This window comes from Pithys albifrons, chromosome 3, assembly GCF_047495875.1.
Source record: "Pithys albifrons albifrons isolate INPA30051 chromosome 3, PitAlb_v1, whole genome shotgun sequence".
In the NCBI taxonomy this organism is placed as follows: domain Eukaryota; kingdom Metazoa; phylum Chordata; class Aves; order Passeriformes; family Thamnophilidae; genus Pithys; species Pithys albifrons.
In genome coordinates, this window is record NC_092460.1 from 51,049,722 (window position 1) to 51,073,472 (window position 23,751).

General features: G+C 43.8%; 1 protein-coding gene across 4 annotated transcripts in view; it reads left to right on the plus strand.

Annotated features, from left to right (window-relative positions):
* The window catches only part of LOC139670320 (coiled-coil domain-containing protein 134-like), a 46,615-nt gene that overhangs the window by 1,839 nt on the left and 21,025 nt on the right, over positions 1 to 23,751 (plus strand). For all 4 annotated transcript variants that reach the window (XM_071551867.1, XM_071551868.1, XM_071551869.1 and 1 more), the window contains exons 3-21: positions 1,090 to 1,140; positions 2,959 to 3,032; positions 3,799 to 3,901; positions 4,440 to 4,643; positions 5,852 to 5,982; positions 6,490 to 6,604; positions 7,415 to 7,531; positions 8,040 to 8,139; positions 10,649 to 10,783; positions 11,323 to 11,437; positions 12,951 to 13,066; positions 14,101 to 14,242; positions 15,643 to 15,754; positions 16,408 to 16,468; positions 17,696 to 17,790; positions 18,494 to 18,668; positions 18,779 to 18,926; positions 19,492 to 19,764; positions 22,820 to 22,985. In XM_071551867.1, coding sequence (XP_071407968.1) covers positions 1,090 to 1,140; positions 2,959 to 3,032; positions 3,799 to 3,901; positions 4,440 to 4,643; positions 5,852 to 5,982; positions 6,490 to 6,604; positions 7,415 to 7,531; positions 8,040 to 8,139; positions 10,649 to 10,783; positions 11,323 to 11,437; positions 12,951 to 13,066; positions 14,101 to 14,242; positions 15,643 to 15,754; positions 16,408 to 16,468; positions 17,696 to 17,790; positions 18,494 to 18,668; positions 18,779 to 18,926; positions 19,492 to 19,764; positions 22,820 to 22,985 — 2,433 coding nt within the window. The remainder of the gene's footprint in view (positions 1 to 1,089; positions 1,141 to 2,958; positions 3,033 to 3,798; positions 3,902 to 4,439; positions 4,644 to 5,851; positions 5,983 to 6,489; positions 6,605 to 7,414; positions 7,532 to 8,039; positions 8,140 to 10,648; positions 10,784 to 11,322; positions 11,438 to 12,950; positions 13,067 to 14,100; positions 14,243 to 15,642; positions 15,755 to 16,407; positions 16,469 to 17,695; positions 17,791 to 18,493; positions 18,669 to 18,778; positions 18,927 to 19,491; positions 19,765 to 22,819; positions 22,986 to 23,751) is intronic.

Here is a 23,751-nt window from a genome sequence, read left to right on the forward strand (position 1 = left end):
CAATGGCATGTACCCTTTGCATAGTGCTTGCATGAACAAAGGATCACTTGGTGCAAGAGTGTAAGAGGGACCCTCCCCAAAAGTTTGAGCAGTGCTATGGGGGAAGTATTAATAGTGAATTCAGGAAAATACATTCTTTTTTTGGAGAGACAGTATTGAGATAAGAACAGGCAGAAGAAAGAGAAGAGAGGTGTAGTGCGGAGTGTTACGTATGAGGAGCTGGTGAATTTCATGCAGTTAATAATGCAGTATTCACTAAAGCTGTATTCAAATAATTTCTGGAGTTGGGCAGATGAGACAGGAAATAAGTAATTTCTTCACCTATCATGATGTTGCTTAAGTTGACCAAATTTCCAAGAGATCATGGAGTCTTCAGAGGGGAGGCAGTTTGATTGGGATATGTTGAAACAAGTGGTTTGGTGTGGCAGAAGTGGGGGTCTGAACCAGATGGCTGATGCTGCAGGTACCTGAAGTTGAAAGGAACTGAGAGGTAGAGTTTCTTGCCTACTGAGGTATAGTAGAGTGAAACAGTAGTTTATTGTAATATATCCAATCTTACACTCTCATCCTACAAATAACTTGTGAAGTAGTGCCTTCAGGTTCAATTTAATGTTGGAATAGTTTCCATGTACTTTAAATAGTTTCAGTACTGTTGAGGAAGAGGACTGTTCATAGTCATTGGTATGAATGAAGGGTGGAAAGGACAGAAACTCACGGCTGGGCTTTAACTTCATTCCAGAGTGTTGTTTCAGGTGTATAATATTGGTTAGACACAGTGGATGTGGAGATGGCAGCAGTTACATGTTCCCTGACATAGGTGGAGCCATTGACTTCAACTATAAAGTACATTAAAAATTTGCAAGAGAACCGAGTGCCTCATGTCCGTGTGTCCCGCTTATGGAGGCACCTTTTGCAATATTCCGTGAGAGTATCCGCCTTCCCCTGACAAAGTCAGACTGGTGTCATAAGAAGAGGGGAATACAAAACGGTTCTGAAAAAATTTACAGCTCTTTTTTACAAGAAGGAATTACAGCACTGGTGATCACAAGCAGGAATGAGTTTTATAACCTATTGTGGTTTATCTTTTAGGGATGTTGCATACTGTGGAAGACAGTGGTGCCCTGGACCTGTTAGTAGAAGGTGAGTGACAGATGCCACATCTCAAGTACTGTCAGTTTCTGAATGGAAGACCTGTCTTGTCTGATAACTGTTGTGAGATGCTCAGCCTATATGCAGTTTGAATGGGGATGACCATCTAATGCCTATTGATACAACAGTAACAGTCTGTTCCAATACTGGGGGCAGAGGAGTATGTGTAGATTTAAATACTTAGCATTTCTCTTACAGATTCCATGTGTGCCGTGAATTTAGTGTCACATGGGTAACAGTGATAAAAAATTACCAAAGTCTCAAAGCAGATGGAAATCTATGGGATCTGCTGCTTTCTCCTCAGGACAAGAGAGTATTTGGGATTTAACTGGACAGCCTGCAGATTGCTCTATATGAGCAGTGTCTCATTTGAGATCTGAGGGAAACATCTGCAGGGCCGACAAAGGAATCTCTGCAGTCCAGTTAACCTTGAGCATCTCTGCTGAGCCTAGTAATATTAGCAATGCAATAATGCATTTCATGTCCAGCCATGAAAGGTGAAAGGAGGTGTGACGAGCTTTTTCCAGAGAGATTCTAGTTTTCAGACACTTACTTGAAATGATGTTGCAAAGGTGAGAAGTCTTTCTGTCATGTTAGCAGTCTGCTGAGAGGTGCTCAGAGAAATTTTAAATTAGTTTTGCCTGACTCTTGAAAGCTTTTAGAGATTCTGAGAGTTGGGGGCAAGAAAGGTCCATTAAACCATCTATAAATCACCTGTCTCAAAATATGCTTCTGCTGAGATGCATAGCTCATTAGCTGAAGTAGATCTCCTGGATAAACCTCCATTATTGCCCTGGGTATACCAAGAAGAGGTGAACCCAGAAGTCTCTGGTATTTTTTATGATGCTTTCCTAGAATACAGAGTGAAAGTGTATGCTTTCCAGATAAGTCGTGCCATGACAGCAAAATAAATCTAAGATAGCCTTACCAAATCTGCACAATGTCTCAGTAAAGGTGCTATTGTCAAAACTTTATCTACTGAACATTCAGGTGCCCAGTTCTAGAGGTACTGGAAGAGGAACTTTGCCTCCTGAAACTGGTCTGCTGGTATAAATGTAGAGGTAGAGGCAACCTGCCAGCATCAGGCATCTCCCTAGTTGTTTTATTATGGAAACCCCAGTGCCTCGTAAACATAGTTTGTTGTTGATTCGTCAACAACAAACTGAGAGCTGACAGTTCTTAAAGTTTCAGTGAACCAAGAATAACAGCAGTTGGGGCTGAGGAGGTGAAGAGCACCACAAGGGTGACTGGGGCCTTGCTTTCTGGTAAGCTATATGGGATAACTGCAGTGGGGTGGAATGACTGATAGACTTCACTTACTTTAGGGACAGTAGCAGCTGAAGGAGGAACTCTGAATCTAAGGAGCCTCAGAAATTTCAGTTCTGTTATCTTTTCTGGAAAGATACATTTTTTCAAGGCCAGCTTTAATACTATAGGAAGCCTGCTCTGTTCAATTACCAGAAATTTTTATCCTTTTTTTAAGCTAAGGATTTGTTTCCTTCCCTTCCTGGTTCCTTATGTTTACTTGGTGTCCTGATGTTCAGTTTGTTGCTTGCAGTTCATTTCCATGCATGGCTTGTGGTGCAGCTGGAGCGGAACTGTTGTAATGGTGCCATAGAGAGCCTGAGCTGGGCTATCAGAACTAATAGTGCTGGGAATGCTGATGTTACCCTGTTCTCTCAGCATCTCTGCGCTCATTTAATTTCTAAGCTCTTTGCTCCCTGGACTGCTCACCTCTCACAATCCCCGTGGAAGATGGATTGTAAATGCTCTTGTGTGTGTATTACTGATCCTATTTCTTCTGCCTAGTTCTGGTGCGACTTGTAGTGGAGCTGAAGTCAGAACAGTACTTATGCTCCATTTTGAATGAAAGCCAAAAGGAGGTCAGTGAAGATGAATTCCCCTGCCCTTCCTTTCAGTCCTTCAGAGGTTGGGAAATGAGTGCCCTGCAAGACTGCAGCTACCACAGTGGGATGTAGCATCTGCTGCAGTGGGATCACAGAATCATGAAACAGTTTGGGTTGGAAGGGAACTCAAAGATCATCTTGTTCCAACCCCCCTGCCATGGGCAGGAACACCTTCCACTAGACCACGTTGTTCAAAGCCCCATCCATCCTGGCCTTGGATGTTCTAGTGGCAGCTCCCCTGCTGTGATGTTGGCACTGTTGGTATCCACCCCCCAGTTTTTCTGTTCTTCCCATGATGCCTTGCAGCCTTATGGCTTCCTGATACACTTATGAAGCTGTGTGGCTTCTTCAATTCTTCTTTTCCTATCAGTTTCAGTTACATGAGGAGCCTGTGCCATGGGCTCTTGCTCTCTTCATTATTAAGTTTATAATAGGTACAAAAAATAGGGAAATAGCAGAAGTGGGATGGAATTTAGGGGATTCATTTGCTTATATAAGAGGTGGAGGGGAGAGAGATGAAAAGGAGCAAGAAGCAAGAGATTCCTAGAATTAAAGACACTTTGGAGTCTTAGTGATGTGTTTGGCGTTTTCCTATAGTTTATCTTGAAGGGTAAAGAGGACCAGTCTTAGGAAAAGATCCTGTGCTGGAGAATTATACATCACTGAGAGCTTGCTGGTTTAGGCACATTTCTGCCTTTGGACTGTGTCTTCATCAGTGAAACATTTTCCTTTTCTTCTACAGCTATGCAAAGGCACTATGAGAAGCAGCCTGCCCACATTCACTCTCTTGGGCAAGCTGGCAGATGCCGTCCCAGGCTTTGCTGATCTACTGGTGGTAGAGCACAGTGAGTAATATGTCATGTCCCACTGAAGGGTGGTTTTCACAGCCTTCATATGCACATGCATGCATGCACTCCCCCTTCCCCCAGGTAAATTCGCAGGTTGCACAATGTGTCCACAAGTCAGAGTGGCATTCAGGCCTCATGGGTTGCAGGTCAGAACCTTTATAGCAAGCTTGTCATTGTGCTGTTAGCCAGCCAGGCAAAAGCAGCCTCTGAATTGGGGTTTTGAGTCTGCCTCACAGGCAACATATATTTAGTTGTTTTCAGCTTGATCTGGCCCCTTGCTGGTGAGCAAGCTTAGGTGTTTATGGAGGTAGCTGGGATGATGGATCCACTTGTGGTGAACAGAGTGCTCTACTAGCCATTGATAACTGTACTTCTGCTCTGAGGGACAGATGGTGCTGGGCGCATCACCTAATTGTGGCATTCATTCATCTGCATACACCAGTCTGTCCAGTGGGCTTTTGCAAGTGTTTGAGGGAAATAGGTTGGTGCTTTTAAAATGCCAGTGAATGTTTGCTGCTTCTGTTCCTTATCCTAGGTAATTTCGTGGATCATCTGCTGATGGGGTTGTTGTACCCAAATGAGGGTATAAAGGCTGCTGTCTGCTACTTGTATGGCAAGCTGTACTCCTCTCCTGTTGGCACAGGACGGCTCTCAACACACTTTGAAGAAAGGCTGTGTAGTCTTTTCTTGAATACCCTGGGGTGTGCGCAGACAAAGGAGCTGCAGGTTAATTGTTTGGGTAAGGAGGCATTGCTGGGAGAAACTGCAAGGTGCAGTGGAAGAATTGGAATGAGGTAAAAATCCTTGGTTGGTTTAGACACACTAATGTGCGTTGTTCTTCAGAGGATCTTTGTGCTGCTCGTCTGAAGCAGTCCATCCTTTCTGTTGTGCCACAGCAGTCAAATGGATCAGACCTGCTGCTGAGCACTCCCAGCCCCTTGTTGTCTTTCAAGTCCCACATTTGCCCAGCCCTGACTAATCTTTAGAATCTCTTCAAAGCTTGCACTCTGGCCTGACCATCCCTCAAAGTGTTTGAATGCAAACACTGTGCATGGGCAGGTGTGTTTTTAGAGCAGTGGGATGGAGTCTAACAAATGCAGACTTCAGATGTGGGACACCATGGTATTTAGGTTGCAGAGATAATGTGGAAGTGGCGGTTTCTTGCAGTTATGCTTCCAACTGCATGTATCAGCTGTTGCTGGGGAGCACAATTTCGCCTTTCTCTCATTCCTTGTTTGTAAACTATCCAGGGAATTAATTTTTCTTGTAGGAGGCAAGCAGGAACTAGATTGCTCCTCAAATCATCTGTTCAGCCACTAGAAATGGATGATGATTCCTTTGAAAGTAGAATTCTGTAGCTCAGATGATACCCCTGTGAATTTGTACTGACACGTACCGATGATTTACATCAATACCTAGCAGTGATCTATACTGTTCTTCTGAGGGGTTTTGTGTGTGTCTATATATCTTTTAGGCAATCGAGCTGTTTCAGTAAGAGCCTGTGAAAATAGAAGGGGAAAATAAATGCCAGTTCTCTAGGAAGTGTTGCAGGGAAAATGTCTAGTCACTGGGGTCACTCACTGCTAGGGAAGAATGCTGGTCAAGAGCTCTCCCAAGAAACAGTTTAAGGTGTGGCTACTTAGAGAAGATAATGCAAGTAGAGGGCTCATGAGATCATCTACCTGTGTTCATGCACGTCTCTGAGAAGGAACAGAGAGCAGATCAGAGCCAGCAAAAAGCATCAGCAACAAGGGGTAGCAAGAAAGGGAGTTTATGGCAGTATCTGGGGACACAGTGACAGCAAGCTCCCTAAACTGGAGGTGCCTTTGTCAGGAGTGTGGGAAATGGGAGAAAGTTGGCAACAAGTCCTAGGCTGTAAATACTCCTGTGTTACTATAATGCTTGCTTTGCCCAGTACAGTGCTCACTTTTGCTTCTGCTTTTGCAGGTTTGCTAAAGGAACTCCTGAAATCTGACCATTTTGTATCTATTCTTATGAATAATTCAAAGCTAGAAGAGGAGACTGAGAGTCCTGACTTTGTAGAAGGGGAAAACCCACTGCCGCTTGTTCTGAAAAAGGTAATTGCTGAAGTAGTAATGAATTGCTGGTAGACCCAAATAACTTGATGGCCTGTGTTGAATCTTTGTCTGAAGCATTTTTATATATATGGCAGAGTATTCTCTTGACAATACCAGCAATAGAGGCTGCAGCAAGAAAGGTGGGCATCTCCATAGATCACCTCTTCATGCATTCCTGCATCCTGGAGTGGGGAAAATTTTACTCCTGGCCTCAGCTGATTTTACTCTACTCACATTTGAGGTCTCGTACAGCACTTGCAATGCCAGCATGACTAAGCATAGGGGCAGAGCTATTCTTACTCTTGGTCTCCTCTGTTGTGGTTCTTATTTTGTACTTTCTTGAGTATCTTTGATTCAGTGTTTTACCTTACCTTAGCAAGTTTAATCTGTGAAGTACATGCCAAAAGAGAGATCTTATGTTTAAAATGTTAAAATGTAGAAGAAAGTTTCCTCTTCATAGCTGCATGGTTGACTTCCTCTCTCCTTTTGACTTTTGTTTCCCAACAGCTTTTGTTGACCAGAGATGAGATTCTACAGGCAGCAAGTTCTCACTGTGTGGCTGCAGTGCTGGTTCAGTCTCCCAGCAGATATGCTCCTGCTTTTATCCATGCAGATGTTCCAGGTGAAGAGAGGCAGTAGCATCTCACTGTTCATCTCAAAGTGTCAAAGCCCTCCCTGGCTGTTTGTTTTAGGAATCAGTCTGGCTCCATGGTGTCCGCTGGTGGCACAGTATTGTGGTGATCATTTTATACCAGTAAAAATGGCTATTGTGATTTTAAGAATAGAAGGGGAAAGTAGCTTTTCAACTGAAAGTATAGAAGCAGCTGTCAAAAGGCAGAATGGAGTTTCCACACTGAGAATTTGGACAAGTCCTTGAGGTCAAGGTGCTTCTTGCAGGACCTTCAATACAACCCTAAACAGACTTTGGTTCCATCTAATTTGACTAAGTATTGTACATTTGCACAGAATTTGGTCTAGAATTCAGCTTTAGATTGCAGCTATGGGAGATGGTTTATTATTTCTCTCTAATCCCAAAAGACAAATACTTTCATTATACAAATTCTTTGGGAGATGTAAAAGTTCTGAGGAAAAAAAGATCATTGCATCTGTGGTAAAGCTTCCTTATGGCTTTTCATTTGACCCAAAGGCTGGATCCACAACTCAGCTCCTGCCTGATGAGTTTGAGCTAGGAAGAAGTCTGCCCATGGGTCTCTGCTCTGCAGTCACCTTATTTTGAAGACTAGTATAACCCTGAACATGTGCTTCATTCTCCATTCCTACCATTTCATAATACAGCCGTTCTCCCTGCGGCTGTTGCTATGCTGCTTCCTTTCCTCCTTCTGCCTCTGCTCTGTTCTAGGAGCAGCTGTGCCATGCTGTAAGCAGCCTGCCTCTTATCAGGGTGACCTTATTTCTCTGTGTGTTTTTACAGAGTTCCTGTTTGAATGTCTCTTGTGCAAAAATGAAATCCTCATCTGGTCAGTGTATTGCTGCCTGCTTCTTCTCACTGAGGAGCGCCTTTTCTTCTCCAAGTGTCACACTGTCTATGGTGAGTCATCAACTTTTCTGACAGAGTGACTGCAGTAATGCTTGTGCCTCTAGCTGAATTTCAAAGCTTTACACACAATCACAATTTGCAGTCATGAAGGATAAAGGACTGAGAATGAGTATCTATCAGACATGTTTGTGATGTCCAGCATAGCTTGAATTTACAGTGCCATTGTCCTAATGAATTCCTGATAAGCATTAACTCATTATAATCACCAGTTATCATGATTGACACTACCTGAGTTACTTTTAGGTGTTTTGTGGACATGCCAAGAGTAGATTTTGAAAGAATGATTAAATTCTTTCTGTTCTTATGGACTTATCAGTGGAGATTAAGGCATATTATCAGGGAGCTGAGTGAATGTTCAACAGTTTTGGACAGTTGTTTCTGTCAGTGGTTCAGAATAATAGGTGTTGAAATCTTCCTTCATTTTAAAAATTAATTTTGCTTCCATGCTAGAATCTGGGATGTTAAAAGCCTCTCTATGACTTCTCTTGAACACATGTAGGCATTGAATCTCTGGTGCGGAGTCTCCAAGATGTCCTGCAGATGAACAACGTGGTGTTGCACAAACAAGGGCTCCTGCTCTTCACTGAAATACTAAAACGGTAAGCAAGTATCCTGACAGACTTGCACAGGTGGGTTTGGTAGCCAAAAATGGAGGCTGTGGTGCTTTTGCTTTTTAAGGTTTTCTTCTGAGACCAAATATCTACACACCTCTGGAGCCTTTGTGTTTGCAAAATGGTGCTGAACAATTCATCTCCCTTATTCCTGCAAAGAAAGGCCTGATGGTTGTTTGTGAACCTCCCAGCTTGTCCTCCTTGTGGCTACATCCACCAGTCTATCTGCCTCTTCCTGCTTCTTTGCCAGTCTAGAAGGTGAAATCTCTTTTCAGCTATAGACAGAGCAGGAGGGAAGGCCAGGAAGGTCCAGGCATATATGAGCAGGCCAGATCCTGCTAAGTGTGCCTCTGTGACAAAACGAAGCATGCAAATTCCTTGACCTCTAGTCTCCTACCATCATCTGAGCTAAATTCAAACTGCAAAAACAAATTCTGGGCTGAAATATTAATGTCTTCTGTCACTTTTTCCCCCTTGTTTTCTGCTAAGAAATAATACACACTGGCTTGTTTTTCTTCTGCACTTTCTGTTCTTGCCTCTGTGATCTTGTTCATATCCTGCCATGCTAGTGACAGAGTCATGTTTTGCCACTTAGTTCCCTCAAGAGAGCCCTTGAGCTGAATTTTGGAAATGTCATAGTCAATTCTGTAGCAAGTGGCAGGGTAAAAAGGAGAAGAAAAAGCAGCAGTGCTAGAACAGTGTGATGATGCCAGTGTGGGATCTGTCAAAAAGAGAAGCCAGGATGTGGGAAACACTAATTACAGCATTTATGCTTGTAAAACAAAGAGAACACTCTGTGCAGTTACTCTCATTTTCTCGCACACCCATTCTGTTTCTCTGAGCTTTGCCTTAGAGATAATGTTTTATTTAAAACTCTCTCATAGTGGGGAAAGAGATCTCATGCTGGAACCTCTCCTCTTGGTTTTTGCTTGGAGCCAGATTCTCTTGTGTGAGCCCCACCTTCTGGTGAGTCCCAAGCAGGATGCTCTGCTCCCCTTGGCAGTATGTCAGGAATGGTGGGTAGCTCTCCCTGGTGTGCTTTTTGTCTCTCCCAGCATAACCAGAGTGGCAGGCACAGTGTGGGGCCCAAAGATGAGAGGTTGCGGGAAGCTGTAAGAGTGCTGTCCTTCACACTTTCCTCCCAGGCCCTGAAAGCACCATAGTGGACCATATTGAAAGTGGGTTTGTGCATCTTGAGTGAGTCAGCAGTACTCCTCCATCCTTTTCTCCCTGCATGAGTCAGTGAAGACTTTTCCTCCTGATGTGTTTTACTTCAGAAGGCCAGTGATTAAAGAAAGGAAATACAGAGGATTAATAGAATTACAGTATAAGTAGAAATAACTTGGAAGTTCAGCACATCACTTACGGCTTGGGTCCTGATGCCCAAGTTCCACAAGACCTTTTCCTTGCCTTGCCTGCCCCACAGCTTTTTCCCACAGCAGAACATGAGCTGACTGCCAAATTGAGTTTCATGCCACTGAGTGACTGAAAACTGTGTTTTTTCCTATGTTCCCTTTTTGCCATGTAACTGGGCTACTAGTGTAATTTCTACTGAAGTTCACTTTCCTTCCCATTTGTGCATGACAGCCTGTGCTCATGGCTTGCTTTAGTCAGGCACAATTGTGAAAAATGAGTAACAGGGAATACTGGAATACTTTTGGCTCCCAAGTCTGGCTCCTCTCATGCCTTGCTGCTTTTCTTGCTTCACTTTGGAGAGGGCCTCTGGCAGGCTGTTACTGTGTCTTGTGTACATGTAGCTGCCTGTCTTCTTCCTGCCCTCCCAACTGTACCTGACTTGCCAAGTGAGCCTAGTCTGCCATTTACACAGCTCTGTCCAATAATTGGATTAATGGCCTGTCATCCTGCCATGCTCTTGTGCTGAATGCTCAAAGGTGTTGGGCCACAAGGTGATCAGATAACCAAAATGCTCACTATCAAGAAGAATTGTCAAAAGTGTTGGATTGTGTTTATATTCCTGATTCCTCTTCAATTTCATGAAGGTTCCAGTCCTTCTGGCAGCATCTGACTTTAGAAGTGCTATAGGACTCTGAGAGAAGCTATTCTCATGGCATCATCTCTGCTCTAGGATAGTGATGTTTGCTTGTTTACCCAAGAATGTAAGTTGCCAGATGAACCCACAAATGCCAGAGCAGATGGTCTGAGCAGAAAGTCCTAGGCACAGAGATCACTATATTTTGCAAAGCTTGTTTTTCTTGTGCTTTTCATGTCACTGTTCACTGGAGTAGTCACAGAGTTATCCAAGTTGTGGTTGTTTTCATCATAGTGGGGTTCAGACTGGCTGAAGTTCACTCTTTGTAGCAAACCCTCTGCCTTCTCAAGTCTGAGAGTGCCTCCCTGTGAGCAGTTGGCTCTCCATAATGAAAAGCATGACTGGAACCACACAGCTCAGCTGTCCATTTGGTGAAATGAGAAAAGGGCACCACAGTTACCTAAATCTGACAACATTCTCCTTGCTTACTCTGTTTCCTCTCCACAGGCAGCCAGTGGAAATCAAATTATTCACAAACCAAGGTGTATGTATAAAAGCCATTGATGTTTTGATGGAGACAGTGAACTGCCCAGTGCTGGAGGTGGCAGTGGAGGCTGTGAGAGCTGTGGCAGCTTTCCTGAGGTAGGCAGGAAAGTATTTACAGACTTTTCTTCAAATAGATATGCTCATACCATGTTGAGCTCTGCAGCTCCCCTGTGGCTGTGTGGGTGAGTGTGCACTGCAGTGGGACTTGTGGCTGAGGCAGACGTGGGTACAGCAAAGCCAGCTTCCCACCCACCTCAGAAGGCTGCCAGGGCAGTGAAGCTGCCATAGGCAGCAATTCTCTGCAGCAAGGACCTGGTATCCCAGGCAGGCTCGTATGACAGCTGCTGTGGCTTTGTCACTCTGTGCCCCATCCAGATTGATAAAAGCAAGCATAAGATATGAACAGTCATATGCCTCCTGACTGTAGTGGGAACAGAGAGTGCAGTGAAGGTGTGTTTGGGTGCATGTGTGGGTGAAGGCACTGTTCAGATGTTGTGACCTTACTATGCTGTGCTTGGGAGACATGACAATGGGGTATTGACATCAGAAGAGCAGTTATTGCTGATGGTGTTGCCTTCCCAGTGGAATGTCCTCAGCAGGGGCTGTGCATGCTGTCATTCTCTTGCCTTGTTTAGGAAGGACCATCTGAGCTCCCCTCCAGTCCCATATGAACTGCTGCAGAAGTTGCTGGAGGCAGTGCTGAAGCGATGTGCTGACCTTTCCCCACCACAAAGTAGCAAGAGGCATGCAGTGAGTTAAAAGTTGCTGTTGCTTGTTGATAAGACTAAGCAGGACAGGGATGATCCTCCTAGCACACTATATGGCTGTCGTATATATGTTCTGTCCCCTTATCCTGTGACTGTTGGGTTCTCCGATATTTCTTTTGATCCTCTTTACTTAACACAAAATGGTGCCAAAATTTGTCTTTGAAGTAAATGAAGATGGATGTTGGTAAATGTTATCTTTCTAAATCAATGAAGATTTGTGGGACAGTGCTTGAGCATGCTGCTCTCCTTATGTGTCCAGTACTCCAGCTTCCCTTCTTCAGGACCCCACCTTACAGGCTGCATTTTCAATCTATTTTTTGACAATGAACATCTCTTGTTCTGCATTCAGATCAAGAATGTCATCATATATGCACTGTGATCCCTGTGATCCTTCAGAAGGGGAGTTGTTAGCCACTCTTTGAAGTGTAAATCTTTTCCTGTTCCCAGAATTCATAGTTAGCGTGATGTGCTACTGGGACCTCTACACTTCTGAGAGCCCCAGTTACAGATGGATAGTGAAAAAACAAGGCCTGAGCCTGCTTGCTATAGGCTTAGAGACATTTAGGTTTAGATCCCATGTCTGTAGTGACAAGAACATCTTGTTGGAGTACCAGAACTCTGAATTCTTGATGAACCATCTTTAGACCCAAGTTCTCTGGTACCAGATGTCTGCCTTCTCTCCCTGAAGAAGGCAGAACTATTTTCTGCCCTATAGGCAGATGTTGGTCAATCTGTTTGCACATATGCAGAGGGTGGTGTCCCCTTCATGATTAGGAGCTGCACAGGAAGGAAATTAGGCAGATAGTGAGGATATCCAGTCTGTCTTTAAGGGAGAAAGGGGTAAATGATTGTACCTCTGCTAAGGTATCTCAGTATGAAATGGAGAAGTTCTGAACTGCGAGACACCAGTGGTAGCTGTGCCTTCCTCTGGTAGTATTTGGAGAAGACCACCACAACAGGTTAAGGCTTAAAAGCAGATTGTGAGTTTCACGTTGTTCCCAGTTTGGAGAAATTAATGCTTCAGTTGGTTTCTGGCTCAATTCAGTAGGATGCTGTGTGGGAACAAGAGATAGTACACGGATAGTTGCTTAAAAATCTGAGCCAAAGTAGAGAACTTCTAAGATTTCAGTGCTAAGCAAGGAGAACTGAAGAGTAATTGGAAGAAATAAAATTTTAAAATATACCAAATTTTCCCATAAGGGCTTGGAGATCCATTAGCTGAGATGTTTAAAACTCAGATTCAATCAAATCACAGCAATACAGGCTGTAAAGACAGGGCAGTAAAGAACTAGTAGCTCTGTAACTGTCTTCCCTAGGAAGAGCACACAAGCTCTCCAACTCTGCCCTCCCTGGGGAAAGCACAATAGGGAAAAAGAGTTGTGTGAAAGAAGTGAGCGAAGTGAAATCTATTGTTCCTCCTGCTGCTGGTATCAGAGAAGACAGCTATTTTTGCTGAAAGTGAACATAAGATTTTAAAGATTTTTCTCCTGTAACAGGGTGATCTCTTCTCGGTGTCTCAGAATCACCCAGCAAACAGAAGTCATGGCAGAGTTCCTCATAGACAGGGTCAGTTCTTGCTCAACACCCTGGAAAGTTTCAGAAATGCTTGCAGGTGAGGACAAGCCAGGAAAGTGGGCGGGTGACTGGTGTGTGTCCATGTCTGTCATTCTTTTGTCCTTGCAACTGAGTTCCTCTACCCAACCCCACTGAGGAAATATCCTGGCTGAGTTCAATGCATGGCAATTGTCAGAGAACAGCAGAATGAGAAATATGTAGTAATAGTGAAAATTTTGTGTTCCGTGGATGTGTCTCCCGTGAAATTTGCCTGGGACGTATCAGTTTATTTCATGTGTTTCGGCTTTGAGGGACTGCTTGAAAATTATCCAAAACTACTGATGATGTAAGAGTTGTTGGAAGGTATGTGTCAAACCAGATTCCTGTGCTCTGGAGTATGTGGTCTCACTGCCAGAAGGTATTAACCATTTAACAGATGCTGGCCTTGGATTTGCTTATGGTTGTGATCCATTACTACAAATGGGTCTGTAGGCACCAGCTTTTCCTGTTTTGCTGGATAAGAGCTATTTGTCACCCTTAGCTGTACAACAGACAGTGGTAGATGACTTTGTGTATGGACCAGGATCGGTTGTTATTTGTGGTTCAGCCAATTTGGTTTTTGCCTTGCATCACTTGCATTTGGCTTGGCTGAGATAATTCAGTCAGAAGCTGGCATGCCTTTCTTCACTGCCCCAGAATCTTGGGGTGGTGTTGGAGGGCACTTGGGTTCTGTCATGGATTTAGATCAGCTGAATGGTCCCTTGGCTGATTTTCACAAGGTTTGCTGTATTGTGCCCCAGATACTCTGGCCTGGCTGAGTACCAGTCTTGCCACACTGGGGCTTTCCACAGCAGGTGCTTTCTTCAGAGAAACTGTCTTCCTTTCCCAGCTTGTACTGTTGTGCAACCTTGATGACTTTTAACAGCTTCACAAGAGGTAACTCTGTGTGATTGCCAGATTCCTGTGTTTCCAACCTGATGAGTGTTTGTGGGTCCTTGATAGTGAAAGTTGTGGTGGAAATGTAGTATCTCCTGACTTTCTTTACAGAGTGAGGAGGATTCCCCTCTGCTGTTACCCAATGTGTATTTGTAGGTTAGCAGTGGAATTCCAGGGTGACTTCATGGCCCAGGAGAATGCTTTCACTGCCCCCAATTCTGAGAGCAAGGACACGCTGAGCAACTTCTCTGAGTTCCTGTTGAGGATTTGTGACAGACTCTGCATCCCCATGGTCATGGTAGGGTTTCCTTTGAACTTGGTCTGTTCCTTATGTATCTGGAAAGGCAATTTCAGATCCCAAGAATGGGTTGCACAAATGTTTTTTGGAAAGAGAGCATGTAGACTAAGCCAAGAACAGCTTTGACATGTGCTACTTCTCCAGAGCCAAATTTGGAATTACACAGTTCATGCAAAAAGGAAATGTATGGTCTCAGAGGGTGAAGAATTTCATAAAGCTTCTGTGTAGATGTCAGTGTCTTTCTTAAGAGTCTGTAATCTCCGTAGCCTGCCTACCATGCTATCTGATCCATGGCAGCTCTGACTGTTGCAGGAAATGAAGAGTGCCTGAACTGTTGTTTCCCCTTCTGCCACTTTTTCCAAACTTGCCTGTGTCCCAAAGAGCACCTGTGTTTTGCACCTGCAATTTCAGTTTCATGCTTCTTTCCAGAAGGTCCTGATGAGGCTGCCCAGTCTGCACAGCAAAGGCAGTACTAAGCACTGGGCCTCAGTAAGACCAGGGACATGATTTAGAAAGTGGCAGTGGAGAGTCCTGTATTTCAGTGCTCCATACAGGCCTGTCCCTAAGACACTTCAAGAATTGTCAAAACAGTGGAACTCTGGTTGTTACTAATGCTTAGTAAATTTTGCTTGTGCTTTGCTACAAGTTCATGTGTATGGATCCTTGCAGTTGTTGGGAGTCTGGAGATGTTTTGGTTGGTGTTTCCTTAACCAGTCTCTTGGTAGGCAGCTGCAGTGGGATTGCTGTTCTCCTCCCTTACATGAGGGTGCGGTGCATGTCCAGTTCGGCAAAGTCTGAGTCAGTGTGCTGTTTCTTGCTCATTGAACTTGGGTAAAAATTAATGGACTGTGAGAAAATTTTCCAGTGACCTGCTACAAGCGTGAGTTGAGTCATTCTGCTCTAAATAGTTTAGGGCTGGACTTTGTAGAGGGCTCAAATGTCTATGTTTGCCACTGCTCAATGAAATGCTGAAGCACAGGTGTTCAGTGTTACTGAAGTCGGCTGCCCTTCAATGTATGGCCTATGTTGTATACTGTGCTGGAGAATTAGCCATCTGACCTGTAAGAGCAGTTACTTCCAGGGCAATGTGGGCAGCAATGTTAGTCACTGTGGATTAAAGCCTAACTGGTCGCCAGCTGGAAGCTGGAAGAAGTTTCTTGTCTGGTGTAACGTCTTGCAGTGTTAGCACAGCTCATAACGTTGGCAGAGGGGATTTTAGTTGCATTCAGAGTGCTCTGTGAGCCTGTGTGTTTGCTGCCAGACATTTTAGTAAAAGAACTGTTGCTCTGTTAATTTAGATTTAGAAATCTAACTTTCTGGGCAGGCAGGAGGCTGGAAGAAAGCTGCTGCTTTTGGTGTTTTTTACATATCATGCACCCAATGTTTTCATCTCTCCACAGAGCTACCTGCAAAGGGCTGTCAGCGTGTCAGTGGCGGAGGTTTTCATCTCAACACTTAATATCCTCTTTACAGTGGTGCCAAACATGCGGAATAAGTTCTCCAAAAAGCTGGGTATGGGGGTAGTGTGGAACCATGTTGTCTGTGCTCTCAGCTTAACTGATGGAACTTGCTGCTACTGCATATTACTGAGGCAATGAGCTTAACAAGACTTTATGTGGAGGATTATATTACATATTTATATGAGTAAGAATAGAGTGCACAGTCATATTCAGCAGGATGAAAATGTTATTTGGTCTAGCAATGATGATGGGACAGGTTTTATTTTGGATAAGTGTGTTGTGTCAGCTTTACCCTTCCCTCTGGAATATTCAGAATTGGCTGTTCCTGTAGACAGGGATTATGTTAGAATGGTTGGTGGGATTTTACTATGTGAAAGTCCTGTTTACTCTGTGTATTCCTTACTCTTCACACATGAGAGAGCTGATGTAGACAATCCCTCTGTTCTAAATATGTGAAGTTGGCAAATCTTCCCTCAGCTTCTGAAAAAAACACATGTACCTCGGATACTTCCCTCCAAACCAAACTCAGAGTAGTTTACTTTCTGAGGAAGCCTAACATATGTATTCTTACTGAGATGGCCTGCCTGTCCTGTTTACCAGCCTTGTATGGAGATGTGTGAGGATGGTTATGGGACCTGCCTACTCTTTTCCCTTATCGTACATGTTCTATGCTTGTTTGACATTTCTGTCCTGCTTTCTGTCTAGCATCCTCCTCCTTCATCCAACTGACACTGGAGCTGAAGGCCAGATTTTGCTCTGTGCAAAGGTATTGTATTGTGAGTGAGTCAAAAACTTTGAGATGGGAAAGTAGATCATGCCTTATCTAATGCACCTGATTAGGCAATACAGAAGGCTGAAAGACTCAAGGATGGTTGTATCTTACTGCAAAATGTAAATGGCAACTGACAATGGAAAAGCTGGGAGTGGGAGAAGGGAAAAGCAGTTGGGTAGGGGGCGGATGGATTTACATGGCATTGTGAGAATTCTGTGCTCCATCGTGAGTTGCACAGATAGAGATAAAGCAGCCTGACTTTGGAGTAGTCAGATTAGTGGGTGTTTTGAAAAGAAGTATCATAGCATTGGTTCCATCTGAGCTCTGGCTTCCTAGGCATGTACTACCACTGTTGTTGTTCCTCATGGTGTGGTAGTGTATAAGAAGTGGGAGGGAGGAGGAAGACTTCAATAGCAGTCATTGCAAAGGGTCTGCTGTAGTAGAGGCTGTGATTTCTAAGTTGAGGAGTACTTGGAGGAAAAAACTTTGTGGGTCTTCAGAAATGTTTTACCTCCTCTTTCCTGTGACTGTATCTCATTAAAGAATAAACAAAACACTCAGCACTCCAAGGCCAGGTTACTACTGTGGAATTTGAATGAGGATATTTGTGCCTGTGAGTGGTGTGTGGTGGGAGTGATCTAGGCCTCTCAATACAGCAGTGTGGGGTGCCAAGGATGGTGTCATTCAGGTGTTTAGTATGTCCTTGTCTGCAAGGAAATCTTTGGAGAGAGATAAACACCTGGAAATAGAGCTATTCTCACTCTTTTAGTTAATATTTTGGAATTCTTCAGTGTTTATCCCTGGAAACACCATTGCTACAAAATCTAACTGGTGTTTGCTAGTGGAATCATGTATTGGGAGCTACCCTCAAACACCTCCCACTCTCTGCAGTGTTAGGGGTCCTGCCCTTACAGGACTCCCTGTGTATAAAAGGTGTGTGGATAGTGAGGATATCCCACTGCATTCATAGTGGCCTGAGGTATGTGAACGTGGTCACCTTTGTCACTGCATGCATCCGCCACATTGGTGACCTGACTGTCCTTTGGGAACTCTCATTTTTGTGTAAGCCTAGGCTGGCTCCTTGAGTCTTTTGGCGATGGGGCAGGTGCTTGTATGTGTTCATTCAGTAAAATGAAGTTCTGGCAGAAAGTGTGTGATATTAGAAGTAGGAAGAGGATGTTTCTAGCCTTCTTCTCTGTATCTTTCTGCTCTTCTTCACAGCAATCCTGTCCTGAATCAGACTTGTTCCAGCTTCCTTTGCAGCTTGTGCCTGAACCTTTACTCTGCAACAGAGAAAAGGAGAACATCTCAGGAGGGCAAGTTTGGGGAAAGAGAAAAGTTTCTTCATGTTAGTTTGAGGCCCTGCCACCCTCTGTTTAGGCAATAGGTGTAAAAAAATTAGTAGTGGACAAAGGGGGAGGGAAGGGTGGACACACGTATCTCAGTTTAGAGATTTTTTTCACCAGCTTTTTTTTAAGATGGTGCAGTAAGTAGGTAACAGTGAGAGAATGCTTTTTTAAAAGTTTGGAAGCCTGGCTGAAAGAATGCATTTCATCTGCCTATGGGTTTGTTTACATGGTGACATTTATTAGCACAACTGTGCATGGCTTAATTGAGACAAAATTACTTGCCACATAGTCACCCATATCTGCAGATTAAGGTAATTTTTCCCCTCTGGTGTACCCTATGAAGCTTTTCTGTCTGTAACTTTTCATAATAGTTAAGTCCCAAATGAATGAGATGAAAGTTTCCACATCACAAAAGCCACTTTTCCCATTGGCAGTGGTTGGTCACCATACAGGCAGCATCAGCAAAGAACTGGGAATGTCTAACAGAAGTATCCTTTCATCCTTAAATTTTCCATTTCCTCCATCAAATCAGGTCCCACACCACTACTGATACCAAGTCATAGAGGTGCACTTGCTGTATGCAGACTGTGGAGTAGTAGGTTGTTCCACTCCTCTTTGACATTGACATTCCTCATTACTGCCTGCCTGCTCATATTAGTTCTATTTCTAGAGCAAGAGATGTCTGATCTCCTGCAGAAGGGTCTGCCTCAGTTAAACTACACCATTGCTGAAAGCCTTCTCCTCCTGTCTGAAACCCCTGAGCCCTTCTGTTTGGATCAGTCTCTTTGCAGCCACCAACACTGCTTCATACTACTCTTATACTTTGCCTATACCCTTGGGGACAGGTGAGTCAACAGTATACAAGGCAAGTGCTTTTGTGGCCATTACATACCCTGTATTTGTGGGTAAAGCACATCTAATGTTATTGGTTTTGCTCCAACATCCTTGAATGCAGGTTTGTTCCAGATGCAGAATTATTTCGAGCTGTAAGAAATTTCCTCCTCTCGGCACAGGACAGTGCAGACTGTCCCCCTCCACACATACTCAGAGCTGCACTTTACCTCCTTGCTGTCTGTCAGGACAAAGGCGAAGCCCTGGACTTGGTAAAAGAAGATTTAATTTTTCTTCATTTCATTTTTCCTATGTCTTGGAACCTTTTTGTTGAAAGTGAGGTTTCTCCCCACTCCCATCAACCCTCTTGCAGAAAGTATTCTGGCATAGGTGGTGAATGAGTGAAGAGCATCTTCACTGTGGAAAGTCAAGTATGAAAACCCACAGGGGAATATAGATTTGATGGAATGAACTTGTGTATGTGTGGGAAGTGTAAATGCGTTGGATATGCTGTGAATTCACATACGGAATATAATAAATTACATGGCTTCGTTCTCCCGAACACATCTCCAGCCTCTGCAACAGGCTTTCTAGTGTTCCCATATGGCCCTTTGCTGCTGCACAGCTTTGAGCTCTGTATAAAGCCTACAAGTTTCTTAGCCTTTGTGATGCAAATGGGCTTCACAAAATGATGTTTAACTGATGTATTTGATTGTCTACTTAAAAGGCAGTGTGACTGTTTCTCACAGTAAATTCTCATCACTTTGGCTGTTTGGTATTCAGTATCTAGTGATTATTTTGTTCTCTCTCCCCCTCCCCCTTTCACACACTTACCAGAGGTCGTTGTGCACCATAAGAAGGATCCTGGATAATCTTCCAGATTTGAGCTTGGTCTATGTCCATTGTCCTCTCCTGCTGAAATTCTTCCTGCGCTACCCTGAACTTATGGGGAGATTTGGACACCAAGTCCTCCAGCTCTGGTTTTCCTGGGAAGACTGCAAGCAAACTGAGGCTGAAGAACCTGGTTTTGGCATGTCTGATCAGCTGAAGAGTGATAGCCCATTACTTCCCATTCTGAAGAGCAATTCCAGCATTTTGCTTATTTTACTGGTACGTGATTTTCACAAGGACAGGCTGCTATCCTGGCCCTGATTTAGGGGCATTTTTGGTTCTTAAAGCTCTCAATGGTATTACGAAGCCAAGGTTTTTGATAGAAGGGGCCACATGTCTATACACAGACTTCCACCCGCCAGGGAAGCCTGATGAGGAAAATGGAACTGTGTATGTGTGTTATCTTGTTCTCTGTCATCCATCCACTGTGATAAGGAGGAATCTTCTGAGAGTTGACTGGGAAGGGATCTAAAGGGTTCTGCTGAGGTATGCCATGGAAAACCCTATTCCTTTCTCTATCCAGATCCACAGCTGGGTGCTCCAGATTATTCTGTGCCAGCCTTTCAAGAAGCTGTTTTGCTAATTTGGGAGCAATTCTTTGTTACTGATAGATGGGAAGGCTATGAGGAACAAGAACTTTGAAAAAGCAGTGTGCACAGAACAGGTCTTGAGAGCATAGCTTTCTGTGTGTTTGAGGGTTTAATTATGTTTTGTTTTAACTGAAGAGTCTTGTCAGAGATTTTTGCACTACTCTTGAGTTTTCAGGACTGCAAATATGTTTTATTGCTCTTAAAGATAAAATAAAAACCTTGAGAAAGGGAAAATTAATCAGTGCAAGAGGAGGAGATGCCTTGAAGTAGCAGGACTAGTGTGTTTGCCTTTAGCTGGTGTAATGAGCTCTGTTAACATATGTCATCGTGACAGAATCCATGTCCTGATGGCTGCTTAGAGGTCTTCTCTTGCTTCCACTGCTCTCAATGTCACCCCTCCTCACCAGTAGCCACTTGTCACACGACTGTTCAGCCAGTCACAGAGTAAATATTTGCTGACTTTTCCACACAAGAATGTGAGATTTGCCTGTAAGGGCAAAAGCGAAGAGCTGTGGTGTTTCTTCTCCAGTCTGTTAGAGAAATTAATACTAAGTGTCATTGAGAAGACAAACCCATGTCAGCAGATGGTGAAGAAGCAAGGTTTGACTCTGAGTTGGCATCATTGGGCACTACATACTGGCATGTATTTGTAGTGATCTAAGAGGCTATGAAGTAAAGTTTAATATCCAAGGTTACTGAAATGGCTGATATAGCAGGGCAGTTCTTTCACAGGTAGGTAACACTGCAGAGTAGGTAGCAACATCCAGGCATTTGATACCATTGCAGAGCACTAGTAAAAGTGATCAATGAGTTGACATATCAGTACAAAATAAGGAGGAGAAGCGTCCCATGAGACTTGCCCACACTTACCTTTGGCAGTAGTTCTGCAGCCTGTAACTCCATAAACTGAAGCAGATGTATACATCACAGGTCTGTCAATAAGCAAAGCAAAGTGTCTCCTTCCCTGAATGGTACAACATTCCTGCTTTCCCTTTTCTATCTTGCCATGTGCTCCTGCAGACATATATATATATGCATTTAGATCTATCCTAGGCTTTAAAGTGAGTTGTAATAATTCACAGGCTTTGACAGTTCACCTTTCAGTTGTGGAAGAGCATAATCCATCTGAATTTAGATGGACTAATAAAGCAGTGCAATATACTGGGATAAATATACTGTCAGATGTAAAGAAAACTTACAAGGTGAATAACATAAGCCTCAGAATGCACTACTGAAGTGAAAAGGCCTGTGCATGGTACAGTGAACCGAAAATGAATGTCCTTCCAAGGATGATTTATTTGCTTATCTGCTTTTAATAATTGTCTGGATTAGATGAAACGGATGGTTAGTGACATCACCTGAGACCTTGAACTCCTGAATAGGGAGTAAGATGTCAACACAGTGGTGCATCTACCAGAACCAGCAAGGCTGTGCCCTTGGTTCATGCCGTTCTGTGCTCTGTGTGTTCATCTGGGGGTTAATGTGGTCATAATGACACACTGTCTCACTTATCTTCTCCATGCTCCAGATCTGAGGTGCTCTTTCACAGAATGAAGACACTAGATTACGTTCCTGACTGTCATATGGAGCAGATCTATGTCAGCAGCGCCAATTGTGCAGACAGCTTCCTGCCCTTTATTCCTGAAGGTCTCTGATACAGGCAGGAATTAGGCTCAGAACTAGAGTGCTTTCTCTGTCACAGGCAGCCTTTTCATACTTTAACTGCTTTCCATGAGTGTGGGGTCCCACAGCCATTTCCTCGTCATCCTCCCAGGCTGGATGCATTACTACTGTGTGGTAGGTGGAGGCAGCTGAGAGAGGCAGCAGACTGTCCAGCCAGGCTGCAGGCTCAGTGACTGAGAGCAGTTTCCTCTTCAGCTGTACCATTTGCAATGCAGTAGCCAGGACTACTGCAGGAAGAGAGGAAAGGTGGTACTGACACAGTACATGTTGAGATGGTCATATTATGTCAGCACTACCAGGCTTTTTCTGCCTGATATTTATGGAACTCCCTCTGTACGTATTGTGCAAGTGAATTTAATGTTAAATACCTTAACCTCAAGAGTATGCCCAAATTAGGGCTACTGGCTGTGAGATTCAGCTCAGAGACTCCAGACAGAGCTCTATAGTCAAGAAGCAGGCTTGTGGGCAGAGTGCTGTGTACATGACTCTTCCCTTTCCTTTCCTGTGACTGAGTGGTTGCTTGTCTGGTTTACATAGGTTTCATGCAGTTTAGCTGTTATGTTACTACTACACATGCAAAGCTGCCAGTCTTTTGAAAGTCAGTAACTATGGACTGACTAATAAGCTTGATTTTAGGTAAGCATCTTTAATATGCAACCTGATTTTTCAAAACAACAAGATGAGCAGAAGTGCCAGAGGCTCTGTTCTCATTTAGGATCTCACATATCTAAAACTTTCACCTTAAGTGCATATTACTCCTATAATTACACAGTCAAATGAATTTTTTAAATGGGATGTGACTCAGAGGTGCCTAACAGACATGACTTCTTCTCATGTTCAGTCCTTCTCATATTCAGTTCTCTATTTAATCAGAACATACTCAATCTAATGGTGCTTTTTAGCTGTTTCCCAAGGCACCAGATTAGCATAATCGTATTAAAAAGCAGTGACTTCTGCTTGATCAAGGTAGAAAGGTAATGTGTGTATGTCTTTCCTTGCAGGACCTGGTCTGCTCAAGCTCTGAGGAGGTGGCTTGGAAGGTGCTGATGACTCTCAGGACCTTCCTGGAAAGAAATGAGGATGTCCTTGTCTGTGACCTTCTCCGAAGCCGATTCTTACAGATCCTTCAACAGCTGCTGGTAGAGAGCAGCTCAGCCACCCTACAAGGTGACCCCATCTCTGTGACTTGGTCTTGCAGTAAGATCAACTAGCAGAGCAGATGGCTGAAGGGACACAGTCTGGGATAAAGTGCTTTTGAACTGCTGATGTAGCTTCAGTAATTATCTGCATGAGGAAATTTATAGGCAGAACTGTGCTGATTTACTTGCCTTTTTCAGAGATTAGTTTTGAAGTGAGGGTTTTTTTCTAATTTATGTTGTTCTGGCTTCAAACTGTGGTTGTTAAACCAAGGTGAGGTTCTCATATAGTGCTGTCAGTGTTCAAGTGGAGAGCTGTGCTGGTAAATATTTCAGCTTGAATAGGGGCTCAGCCAGTGACTGAAAGACATCCTTTGGTTTTCCTCTTCGCTGTGCAAAACAGCTTGGTGTGCCTGAGTATACACAGTTCCCAGGACACAGAGAGCAGAAGCAGGGATTGTTTGAATCGTTCATGGTATTGATACCCAAACAGGGATTGTGGTATCACCAGATCTCTTAATTCTGCTAAATCTCTCAAGTAGAGCATCCCTGTTTTCCTTACTGTCCCTGTCTGTGGCATTGGAACTGTTGTCCCGCTATGAAAGGTGCTGTGCAGAGCAGCCTGTGAGCTTAACTGAAGGAGGGAGCAGTGCTAGGATGTCCTCAACTCATTAAGTTAGGGAGCCAGTGCAGCTATTTCTTGTTCCTGAGGGGACCACTGACACTTCTAACAGCCCTGCTCTGTTTCAGGTGTTTTGCTGTGGAGCACTTGGGATGGAGGCAACAAGAGGGGAAGT